The following is a 12704-nucleotide window of genomic DNA, read 5'->3' as shown; positions in this document are numbered from 1 at the left end:
TTCACTCGTACCGCAGGCAGCACTGCGACGGAGGACCGCGCATCGCATCGTGGTCGTGGTCTCGCGGGCAGTTTGTTCAACCACGCCCGCGCAGAGGGCCTCGCTGCAGGTCGGCGGCTAGCGCCACGGAACGGCACTACCATCCTTGCACGATGATGCCTCAACGCCGGAACGTCGCAGCTCGTCGAGCCTCAATGCATCTGGGCGACGCTTCCTGCCCGCGTGGAAAGACGTGCTGGCCGTGCCCGACCCTTTCCTGCTCACTGTTCACACACTCCCACACTCACACCTTCTCTCGAGCCCATACCGCTGCAGCGCCGCGTGCCATTGCGAGCGCGCAGTCCATTTCGCGAAACCACGCCAACCCACTTACCCGCGGGAGTGACCACATCCTTGCCGTCGGCGTCTGAGCTTTGCCCATAGCTCGACAAAATCCAATCCAGCTGTCGAATGAGAATTTAGGCACGCATTTGCTATAAACGAGAACGACGTGAGTTCCTCCACCACCATCATCAGTAATCTCTGTGCTGCGTAGCGACGGCAACGTGGTCTTTTGGTCAGCGCCGCGCCCTTTTTGCACGATCCATTGAAGGCAGCAGCGAAAAAAGAGCGTCGGCAGTTGGCCAGTTCCAGTTCCGCGCACACGACACCGCCCCTCCAGATCATGCTGCAAACATGAGCACTCCAGCGCAAGAACTGACGAATCCCTTCGTGCAGTTTGAAGAGGCGGTCTCGCCCACTGCACCCACCAGACCATCCCCTCAGACACGCCGCCGATCCAACATGTATGGCAGCGGCTCCCAGACCGGCGTCTCTACGCCACGCTCGCAAGCCGTATCACGACCTCTCACGCTCACTCACGGATCGCTCGAATACACCTTTTTGATACCCACCGCATTACATTTCAACGCCACACAGCTCAAGGACCAGTTCCTTTCGACCCTCCCCGAGGCCACCGAAGAGCTTGCTCAGGATGACGAGCCTTCCTCGGTCACGGAGCTGGTTGCTCGATACATTGGCTTTGTTGCCAAAGAAGTAGAGGAGGGCGAAGACCCGGAGCTCTTCACTGAAGTTCTGAAGCTCGTCCTCACTGAGTTTGAGCGCACCTTCCTCCGCGGGAACGAGGTGCACGCAATTGCCTCACATTTGCCCGGCATCTACGAGAAGAAGCTCGTCACAGTGCAGGCATACTACGCCGCCCGCGCTGCCGTCAAGCGAGCCATCAGAGCACACGAGTCTGCGCTTCTGCGTGAAGCTGCTGATGAGAATGCCTATGTCTACGCTGTTTTTGGCGGGCAGGGCAATATTGAAGAATATTTTGACGAGCTCCGAGAAATCTACAACACCTACCCTTCATTGGTGCGCGACTTTTTGAACGTGGCCGCACAACATCTGCAGTTCCTGTCAAGGGACGAGCAAGCGTTCAAGAGCTACGCCAAAGGCCTCGATATCATGCGATGGCTGGACAACAAGGATTCGCAGCCAGACACCGATTACTTGGTTTCTGCGCCTGTCAGCTTCCCATTGATCGGTCTCACACAGCTCGCACACTACGTTGTGACCTGCAGAGTCCTCGGCACACATCCAGGCCACGTCCGAGATCGTTTCTCGGGTGCTACTGGTCACTCTCAGGGTGTTGTCACCGCAGCTGCTATCGCCGCCTCGTCGAACTGGGAGACCTTCGACAAACACGCCCGAAATGCCCTCACTATCCTTTTCTGGATCGGTGCCCGCAGCCAACAGGCCTACCCACGCACATCTCTCGCGCCAAACGTGCTGCAAGACTCAATCGACAATGGCGAAGGAGCTCCAACTCCTATGTTGACTGTGCGAGATCTCTCGCGGGAGACCGTGGAGAAGCTCATCAAGCAGACCAACGAGCACTTGCCGGAGGACAGGCATATTGGCATCTCGCTAGTGAACAGCGCTCGCAACTTCGTTGTCACTGGTCCACCAATGTCGCTGTACGGTCTCAACCTGCAACTGCGCAAAATCAAGGCTCCAACTGGCCTTGACCAGAATCGGATACCATTTACGGAGCGCAAGGTCCGTTTCGTCAACCGCTTCCTCCCAATCACCGCACCTTTCCACAGCCCATACCTCGCAGAGGCCATGAAGCACCTGGAGAAAGATCTGGCTGAGATCAACATCCAAGCTTCCGAGCTCGGAATCCCAGTATACGACACATACACTGGTGAAGATCTGCGTGAGGAGAAGGCCGGCCAAAGTATTACACCTGCGTTGGTCAAGATGATCTGCCAGGATCAAGTGCTATGGGAGAAGGCTACAGTCATGCCAAATGCTACGCACATCCTCGACTTTGGCCCTGGTGGCATCTCTGGCCTTGGTGTCCTCACCAACCGCAACAAGGACGGAACTGGTGTCCGTGTAATTCTCGCGGGCACCATGGATGGCACGAATCCCGAGGTCGGATACAAGCCTGAGATCTTCGACCGCGACGCAGAGCACGCCGTCAAGTACGCCGTGGACTGGGTGAAAGAGTATGGACCAAAGCTTGTCAAGACTTCTGCAGGACAGACGTTTGTGGATACCAAGATGAGTCGCATGCTCGGCTTGCCGCCTGTCATGGTTGCTGGCATGACGCCTTGCACTGTGCCTACGGACTTTGTCGCGGCTACCATGCGCGCTGGCTACGAGATTGAGCTGGCTGGTGGTGGCTACTACAACGACAAGAGCATGACGGAAGCCATTGCCAAGATCGAGAAGGAGATTCCTGCAGGTCGTGGTATCACAGTCAACCTCATCTATGTCAACCCTCGTGCGATGGCTTGGCAGATTCCCATGATCGGGCGCCTGCGAGCTGAGGGCGTGCCAATTGAAGGTCTGACCATTGGTGCCGGTGTCCCTTCGATTGAGGTCGCCAACGAATACATTCAGACGCTCGGCATCAAGCACATTGGCTTCAAGCCCGGCTCATCTGATGCTATCCAGGCTGTGATCAACATCGCAAAGGCCAACCCTGGCTTCCCCGTGATGATGCAGTGGACCGGTGGTCGTGGTGGTGGCCATCACTCTTTCGAGGACTTCCACCAGCCTATTCTGTCCATGTACAGCAGAATCCGACGATGCGAGAACCTGGTTCTACTTGCCGGTTCTGGTTTCGGTGGCGCAGAAGACACCTACCCTTACCTCACTGGTGAGTGGGCGAAGAAGTTCGGCTACCCGCCAATGCCGTTCGATGGTGTCCTCTTTGGCAGTCGTGTCATGGTGGCCAAGGAAGCACACACTTCCCCTGCAGCCAAGCAGGCTATTGTCGATGCTCCTGGTCTCGAGGACCACGAGTGGGAGAAGACCTACAAGGGAGCCGCTGGTGGTGTCATCACTGTCCGCTCCGAGATGGGCGAGCCTATTCACAAGCTTGCTACTCGTGGTGTGCTCTTCTGGGCAGAGATGGATCAAAAGATCTTTTCTCTCGACAAGGCCAAGCGCATTCCTGAGCTGAAGAAGCAGCGCGACTACATCATCCAGAAGCTCAACGACGACTTCCAGAAGCCATGGTTCGGGCGCAACAAGGCTGGCGAGTGCGTCGACCTTGAAGACATGACCTACGGAGAGGTTCTGCGCCGCATGGTGGACCTCATGTACATCAAGCACCAGAAGCGATGGATCGACAAGTCGCTTGCACGCCTGACTGGTGACTTCATTCGCCGCATTGAGGAACGTTTCGCTGAGACCAACGGTGCTGGCTCACTCATTCAGAACTACACTGAGTTGGATGACCCCTTCGGCACTGTTGCAAAGGTGCTCGAGGCATACCCAGAAGCCGATGTTCAGCTCATCAACGCTCAAGATGTGCAGCACTTCTTACTCCTCTGCCAGAGACGTGGGCAGAAGCCAGTGCCTTTCGTTCCTTGCTTGGACGACACCTTCGAGTTCTTCTTCAAGAAGGACTCCCTCTGGCAGTCTGAGGATCTTGAGGCTGTTGTTGACCAGGATGTCGGCCGTGTTGCCATCCTGCAGGGTCCGATGGCTGTCAAGTATTCCAAGATTGTTGATGAGCCAATCAAGGACATCCTCGACGGTGTCCACGAGGGGCATATCAAGTTCTTGACCCGCGATCTGTATGGCGACGATGTCAAGAAGATCCCACAAGTCGAGTACTTTGGAGGCAAGCTCATCGAAGCCAGCGATGATCTCCACAACGTCGAAGGCCTCACGGTCAATGAGACTGAGCACAAGATCCTCTACCGCTTGTCCTCGGTCACTGGCACCGCTCTGCCTCCATCGGACAATTGGATCCAGCTGCTCGCTGGTCGTGCCCACACTTGGCGCCACGCCTTCTTCACGACGGATGTGTTCGTCCAGGGCCAAAGATATCAGACCAACCCTACCCACCGCATTTTTGCGCCTACGCCAGGTATGGTCGTTGAGATTCAGCACCCTAACGATCCTAAGAGGACGACAATCAGCGTCAAGGAGCCGTCGCACGGTAACGAGTACGTTCAGACCGTGCACGTCGCTCGTGACAGCAATGGCGAGATCACTGTCAACATGATTGAAGGCCGTACAGCGACCGGCAAGGCCGTTGCTCTGCCACTCCGTTTCACCTACCACCCAGAGACTGGTTACGCACCAATTCGCGAAATCATGGAAGCTCGCAATGATCGCATCAAGGAGTTCTACTACAAGATCTGGTTCGGCGACGAAGCTTGCCCGTTCGATGTGGATGTCACCTCACGCTTCGACGGTGGTCGCGCTACAGTCACTAGCGAGGCAATCAACGACTTTGTGCACGCCGTGGGCAACACTGGCGAGGCATTCGTCGACCGACCAGGCAAGGAAGTCTTCGCTCCCATGGACTTCGCCATTGTGGTTGGCTGGAAGGCTATCACTAAGCCAATCTTCCCACGCACCATTGATGGAGACCTTCTCAAGCTCGTCCACCTGTCGAATGGCTTCCGCATGATTCCTGGCGCCGCACCACTTAAGAAGGGCGATGTCCTCGACACGACCGCTCAAGTCAATGCTGTCATCAACCAAGCCTCGGGCAAGATGGTCGAGGTTTGCGGCACTATCACACGTGATGGCAAGCCAGTCATGGAGGTCACTAGCCAGTTCCTGTACCGTGGCAATTATACCGATTACCACAATACCTTCCAGCGCAAGGTCGAGACGCCTATGCAGGTGCACCTCGGCTCGACGAAGGATGTGGCAGTTCTGCAATCGAAGGAATGGTTCAAGGTTGAGAACGAGGACGTTGATCTTCTGAACCAGACTCTCGTCTTCAGACTTAACAGCATCCTCCGTTACAAGAACCAGACTGTGTTCTCGTCTGTCCAGACCGAGGGTACGGTCGAGCTCGAGCTGCCCAGCAAGGAGATCATCACCGTCGCCTCTGTCGAATACGAGGCGGGAACCTCTTACGGCAACCCTGTTCTTGATTACTTGACTCGCAATGGATCTGCTCTTGATCAGCCTGTCAACTTCGAAAACCCAATTCCTCTCAGTGGCAAGACTCCACTTGTGCTGAAGGCCCCATCGTCCAACGAGACCTATGCTCGTGTCTCTGGTGACTACAACCCGATCCACGTGTCGCGTGTCTTCTCGCAATACGCTGGCCTTCCTGGTACGATCACGCACGGCATGTACTCAAGTGCCGCTGTGCGCTCGCTTGTGGAGACATGGGCTGCTGAGAACAACGTTGGTCGTGTCCGCAGCTTCCATGCCTCGCTCGTGGGCATGGTCCTGCCTGATGACACTATCGAAGTCAAGCTTCAGCACGTTGGCATGGTTGCTGGCCGCAAGATCATCAAAATTGAGGCGCAAAAGGCTGAGACTGAGGAGAAGGTGTTGCTTGCAGAGGCAGAGGTTGAGCAACCTGTGTCCGCTTACGTCTTCACTGGCCAAGGTTCACAAGAGCAAGGTATGGGTATGGACCTGTACGGATCCAGCGAGGTTGCAAAGGAGGTCTGGGACCGCGCCGACAAGCATTTCATGGACAACTACGGCTTTGCCATCACCAACATTGTCAAGAACAACCCCAAGGAGCTCACCATTCACTTTGGTGGCGCACGCGGCAAGGCCATTCGCAAGAATTACATGGACATGACTTTCGAGACTGTCGCCGCCGACGGCTCCATCAAGTCGGAGAAGATCTTCAAAGAGATCAACGAGAACACCACTTCCTACACGTACCGATCGCCAACCGGTCTGCTGTCTGCCACACAGTTCACCCAGCCTGCGTTGACGCTCATGGAGAAGGCATCGTTCGAGGACATGCTTTCCAAGGGTCTTGTTCAGCGCGACAGCAGCTTTGCTGGCCACTCTCTCGGAGAGTACAGTGCCCTCGCTGCCTTGGCTGAAGTCATGCCAATCGAGTCATTGGTCTCTGTCGTGTTCTACCGTGGTCTGACCATGCAAGTCGCTGTCGAGCGTGACGAGGCCGGCCGTTCCAACTACTCTATGTGCGCTGTCAACCCATCTCGTATCAGCAAGACTTTCAACGAGCAGGCCTTGCAATACGTCGTCGAGAACATCTCTCTCACGACCGATTGGCTCCTCGAGATTGTCAACCTCAACGTCCACAACCAGCAGTACGTTTGCGCCGGTGATCTTCGTGCCCTGGACACCCTCACTGGTGTGCTCAACTACCTCAAGGCACAGAAGATTGACATCCAAGAGCTCATGCAGACCATGAGCATGGAAGAGGTCAAGGCTCACCTGGTCGAGATCATCCAGGGCTGCGCCAAACAGACCGAGGCCAAGCCTAAGCCTCTGGACCTGCAGAGAGGTTTCGCCACCATCCCTCTCAAGGGTATTGACGTGCCTTTCCACTCGACCTTCTTGCGCTCTGGCGTGAAGCCTTTCCGATCCTTCTTGTTGAAGAAGATCAACAAGACTTCCATCGACCCTAGCAAGCTTGTTGGAAAGTACATCCCCAACGTCACCGCGAAGCCATTCGAGCTTACCAAGGAGTACTTCCAAGACGTCTACGAGCTTACAAAGTCTCCTCGCATTGGCAATATTTTGGAGAACTGGGATAAATATGAGAGCGATTCACCAGATGTGATCCGTCCTCGTGCCGGCAGCATGGCAGTGCCCAACCATGGGTGAGAGATTGTGAGCTCTCACGAGCAGTGACGGCAGGCGTTTTAATGTTTCTTCTCACGGCTTTCATGATGGTGCGTGATGGCGATGTATAATGGGATGGCGTTTTGTGTTCGAGAAGATGGTGGAATCATGATTGTTGCATCTGTGTATCTGATAGATAGATTTGTGTGTTCCAACAGAGAAATGAAAGAGAGAATCAGTTCAGAGTGCAGCTCCCACATCTTACGTTCCTGCCAATTTCCATCTTTCATCTTTACGGATCACGCTGCGGACATCCTGACCAAGCAGATAAAGATTTGTGCAAAGGACGATGCTGTATTGTTCACCAAGTGTTTGTGTAAGTCCACATTTGAGCCTCCTGGCGCTTGTGATTTCTACTTGAGCTTTTATCTTTTTTCCGAAGAATGTATATGCTTGTCGCCACTGAGGCAACAATGTTTCTTAAAACTTCTGACTGTTACGGATGGGCACAAATCTGTCGTCTACTCAACGGACTTGTGACTTCAACACGTCTCACGATGCGCTGGAGCGTAGTGCCATCTCAAGAGTCAATGTGCGATTGCAAGCAAGTTTGTCTACTCGTAGTCTCTAGACTAGGTTGGAGTAACCATGAATGCATTCCCGTTCCCACATGAGACTCTGCTCGTACGTAGGAGATAGAAGTGAATCGTTCAAGTGGACGAGCTCGGAAGGCTGGCAAAAGGTTGAGGACCACCACTATGGAGTAACATGGAGGTGTTGTGGAACATGCGATAGAATGCAATGCAATGCAATGATTATGCAATGCGATAGTGCCTGCATATCGCTGGAAACCACGAGTTGTGGCATTAAGACTAGCGATAAGAAATGTTGGGGTACATGTGTGGAGAAGTAAAGACGGCATCCGGCAAGTCCTATATGAGCTTGTGTGCTTGGAAGTAGATGTTGTACAATGTTGAGAATGATGCGGCGATGATGAGGACGAGCTGGTGAGCTCAGTTCGAGTTTCATTGAGGGACGACATCGTTGCGCATACCCAGCTCTGAGGTGCATGTGCTCTGTCGGGAAGAGAAGAGCTCTCATCGCGATGCATACCGGTCTTGCCGCTCGACGAACGGTCGTGGTAGCTCTGTCCTTGCTGGCTCGTGTAACATCAATGGACGTTGTCCGCGTGGTTCTGGCGTGTTGGAGCTCCGGCCCCAAAATCATGTTTTGGGATTCCCATCTCTCCCACCACCGAACAAGTGCGCCACTTTCGACGGTATGACGCCTAAAAGATGCCGCGTTCGCTCGTGATTTGTAGCTTTCGTGGTACCCGTCAATATATTCATGCAAGTCCCGCTGGAAGCTCCTAGATTAGATTCCTCGACTGTAGGACCAGATCCTTGCAGGCTATGGTTGGTCACCTCGAATATTGTCGCTGCATCTTCAAGTCTCCTGATCCACGCTCCTGTCATTCTATTAGCTGTGACCCCTTTGATAGAATCAGAATACTCACCCGGCGTGCTATGATGACTGTGCTTTAGATGTTGACGAAAGTGATCGAGCTACCACACTGGTCAGCATCCACACCATGAACGCTTGAGTTTTACAGTTGCCTTGCCCTCAAGAACTTCTTACTCTTGTTACAGCTGCCGAATTGGTGCGCTTTGATGAGATGTTGGCAACGAGTACCCCAGTCTGGAGGATTCGGAAACCCTTCGCCGCAGAAGGCACAGTTGTCCATGCCATTCCCATCGTTGCGGACAATGAATACTACTTCAATGTCGCTGATGCTCCCACATGAGTAAGTGAGACTTTGATGTACTGCGCTGTGATGTCGTTCTAGCTCATTTCTCGATCGGAATCTACACTTACTGGTCAGTCTTTCGTTCGATGGTCGTCAGACTTCGGAGTTTGACGCGAACACAGTGTGACACTACAACATTCCGGTCTGCTTCAGACTTACCTATTGGGGCAATGTTCACACCTCAGAGCCCTTTCGGTCTCGTGAAGCTTGAGCTCGAGTTCAGATTTGAAAGCTCGTGGACCATCGGGACAACACACACAAATGTGCCGTGGTGCCATCTGAAACTCGTACCCATCTGGCTCGCTGCCAGTCCCTGTGGGCTCCGGGATTGGCGAAACGGGAGTTGACTCCGTAGTATGCGTTCGCTCATGCCGACGCAAGTCTTTGGGATAGAAAAATCCCTTCCCGCACTGGACACACACGTGAGGCCGGTCTGTGCTGTGCACCTTCTCATGCTTTGTAAGCTCTCCTTGATGATCAAAAGCTTTATCACAGCCGGGAAAAGTGCAGTGATAGCCAGCAAGTATCTTGGGCTCGCGTCTACGCTTCTTCGAGGCACTTGTCGCCAAGCTATAGTCGGAGTCCACTTGACTGCTGGCTGAGATATAGCCGTAGTCGCGTGACATGGATGAAGAGAGCGACATGCGCCTAGAGATGCTACCCCTTCTGCTATGTAGTGCAGACCCTGCAACACGCGGATAATGTCTGGGCGACGAAGAAATTCTAAAAAGCGCGTTTGCCAACTCGGTCGGACTAGCGGCGCCGGGAGCCAACGATGTTCGAGTAGGCAGTGGGGAGGCTGATGGAGGAGTTGAAATGCTTGATGGTGCCTGGTTGGGATCGTAGTTAGATGCACTGCCAAAAGCCTCACGCACTAAAGCTGGCAATTGGGAGAATCCCTCATCCAGAAGGTAAGATGTGAGGCTGAAGCCCAGAGGCATACGCAAGAAGCATGCTTCGACATTACGATCCGTTGCGTTGACGTTCCAGTGTGGACGAGTATCATTGAGCGCCAGTACAGCCTTCACGGCATCGGGCGGTGTTTCGAAAAGGGCATACACGGTACAGTACTCGCCACGGATGTCTCTAGTGATCTTGCTGGGCGGTGGCAACCCTAGAACATTAAGACATGTTCGGAAGCATATGGTCGATGAGACCTGGTGGAATATTACCAGCCTAGGATCGATATAACCTGGCGACCATGTGTTGCGGCCCGGGTTCCACCTGCGATCCTTGGCATCGCCTGTTTTGGCGAGCGCACACTTGCTCAGTAGCACGCGCTTCTGCAGGCCGTCGCCTACACTCATGTGACTGAGACCCCACATGTTGGCCATGGAATGGACCTGTTTGCGCTGCCTCCCTCCCAATGGAATGGTCGTGAGCGTGCAGGTCGGGCTCTGGCGGAAGTCCTGAAGCTGTTGTCGAAGCTGATCGTACCACAGATCCTGGCTGTCAGCCTCAGTCCAAGAAGAGTCACTCTCCTCCTGCGACACAGCGAATGACGGGGCGGAACCCATGTGTGGCATGTCGAAGTTCATCGAGGAGGGCTGTGGCGTCAAGAATGGCATTGTGTTCCCCGCCATGGTTTGCGCTAGATTCATGTCCTTCAGAGACAGGTCCAGTAGTTCCTCGTTTGAGATCATGAAAGACCCGGGATAGACTTCTTGATTGGCGTTCATTGTCCAGATTTGCTCTTGCGTCCACAGTGTTGCATCTGTGCTATCGACTTGGTCTGCCATCACGAGTTTGTGCTTCGGACGCCGGATTCTGGTACGCTGTCGTCATTAACAAAGTGTGTAATCTTTCAATCAAAGAGAGACGAGAAATGCTACATGGGCCAGCTGCGATGTTTCAGGAGGGCGAGATGGTGTCGCGTTGTGCCACGCCGCCCTCTGCGCTTGAGGGAGGCATCAGAGGGGTACCGCAGGCGGCCTCGAGGCCGGCGCGCGACACGAAGGAACGTTCTTGGCAGCTTCTCCTCTCGACGTCGCCGCAGATGACGTTGCTCGCATTCTGGTACTGTCGCGTGACTTTGCCGTGGTCTCAACGAAATTCTCACTGGTGTCTGCGAGCAGCCGGTCAAGCCAATGTTAAGTCGATGCAGGAGGCAGAAAGTCGAGATGGAGTTGAGAAAGAGCAAAGGATGAAACGCGCCACCGAGAATTGTGAACCTCAGGCACCCAATTCAATTCAATGCATTTCAAATCGTGTATAGAGCAATAGCACATATTCGAAATTCAGTCATATCACACAGAAACAGCCTCGCACGACTGAAATCACAGAGAGAAGCACAATGACAGAAACCACCACTCAAGAAATCGAAGATGCCCTTCAAGCCCTCTCCCTCACCTCATCAGCAACACCCAACCCCTCCGCCATCAAAACCCTATCGACAGCAAGCAGAACCTCCGAAGCCACACGAGAAGCCCTCAACAACCCCTCCATCATCCGCAACATCATCGAAACAATAGAAATCTCCCTCACAACCGATCTCGAAACCACAGACCAAGCACTGCGCCTCCTAGCAAACGCTTGCGTCTCAACATCAACTGCAGACTCACAACCCGGACCAAGAGACCACATTACCGCAATAGGATTTTCTTGGGCAATCCAATGTCTCTCTTCTCAAATTTCATCAGACGAGGATATCAGAATTCTCACGACGAAAGTGTTGAGAAATATTTGTTCGGAGCATGAAAGTTCGCAGAAGAAATGTTATGAGGAGAAGGTGCATTTTGCTTTGGTCGGGTTTTTGCAGAATGTTTTGGTCAGCAGGGAAGAGACTGGAGAGGGCGGTCGAGAAGATGTAGATGCGGGTGTTGATGTTTTGTTCACGATTATGGGACAGAAGGGTACGTTGGAGCCGAAATTGAATGAGAGGTTGCCGAAGGATGTTTTGGAAGGTGTTTTGGTTCTGTCTGATTTGTGGACTGGGGATGGTGAAGATGATGATGTGGAGAGCTTCGCTACGATCGCGGAGACGGAGTTGGTGTTTCTGCGCGACGAGGTTGTGCAGACGCAAATTGTTGAGGAGAGGCAATTCGAAAAGGTTTGGGCACTTTTGGAGAAGATCGAGAATGTAATAGGGGAGTTGAAGAGAGCAGAATCAAGAGTCACTGAGGTCGGAAGCGGTGATGAGCGCCCTCTGCCGCCTTACTGCCAAAATGGAGATCTGGAAGAAGACTTGAAACTTCTGGTGCCTCTACAGGCAAGCTTGGTCTGGTGTCTATCGGATATTGCTGCGAACCCGGCATTCTCGGCAGCATATGCTTGGGATGGAGAGCAGATGCAGTTCTTACTACATGTCATTCAAGCAGCCGCGGACAACGCAAGAGGTCAGACACGGCAAAAATATCCTGCTGGGTTCGTCGGCACCTCTGCTGCAGGGCAAAAGTTCAACGCGGCATGCCAGGTGCTCGGGAACTTGTTGTGGGCGCAAAAGGAGCCTCAGCAGTGTGCACGACTCGTTGATGACGAGGGGCTGCACAAGGATCTGATCGACATCATTGCACTTGGAGGCTATGATGCTGCATTCCCAGACACGCTGCACTCAATAGCAGGCTTGCTGATCCAGCTATCAAGGCCATCACTCGAAGCAAGGGAGGCCATTGGAAGTTACGGTCCAGCGTCAGATGCGATAGAGAGGCTGTGTCGACATGAGAGACCTGAGATAAAGCAAGGTGGCATCAAGCTGGTGAAAGCTCTGGGAAGAGACTGTCATGCCAATCAGCGGCGCTTCGCAGATCTTGCAGGAGTAGCAATGGCTGGGTTGCAACCTTCGTCCGGAGACCACAGCGGAGACACAGATTCCGTTATGGCGACTGATGGACAGAGTTGAGCTGGGTAGATAGTTTCGTCGACGGTA

At 53.7% G+C, this 12704-nt stretch overlaps 3 protein-coding genes across 3 annotated transcripts; 2 read left to right on the top strand and 1 right to left on the bottom strand.

Annotated features, from left to right (window-relative positions):
• Positions 1-783: 783 nt before the first annotated feature.
• On the top strand, positions 784-7074 carry CKM354_000912300 (tetrafunctional fatty acid synthase subunit FAS1; the record flags this gene model as incomplete). Its single annotated transcript, XM_044804531.1, has 1 exon — positions 784-7074. One exon carries the CDS (start codon positions 784-786, stop codon positions 7072-7074), a length of 6291 nt encoding a protein of 2096 aa, XP_044660466.1.
• A 1181-nt stretch (positions 7075-8255) lies between these two features.
• Positions 8256-10578, bottom strand: CKM354_000912200 (uncharacterized protein; the record flags this gene model as incomplete). The annotated part of the gene is made up of 4 exons (XM_044804530.1): positions 8256-8500; positions 8549-8597; positions 8654-8897; positions 8999-10578. The coding sequence occupies 4 exons, from the start codon at positions 10576-10578 to the stop codon at positions 8256-8258; spliced, it is 2118 nt and encodes a 705-aa protein (XP_044660465.1).
• Positions 10579-11132: 554 nt separating this feature from the next.
• CKM354_000912100 (uncharacterized protein) lies at positions 11133-12677 on the top strand (the record flags this gene model as incomplete). The annotated part of the gene is made up of 1 exon (XM_044804529.1): positions 11133-12677. One exon carries the CDS (start codon positions 11133-11135, stop codon positions 12675-12677), a length of 1545 nt encoding a protein of 514 aa, XP_044660464.1.
• Positions 12678-12704: the final 27 nt, after the last annotated feature.

Source organism: Cercospora kikuchii (genome assembly GCF_019650295.1).
Source record: "Cercospora kikuchii DNA, contig_00006, whole genome shotgun sequence".
NCBI lineage: Eukaryota > Fungi > Ascomycota > Dothideomycetes > Mycosphaerellales > Mycosphaerellaceae > Cercospora > Cercospora kikuchii.
The sequence above is the reverse complement of the archived record's forward strand: the minus strand, read 5'-3'. Positions and strand labels throughout refer to the sequence as shown.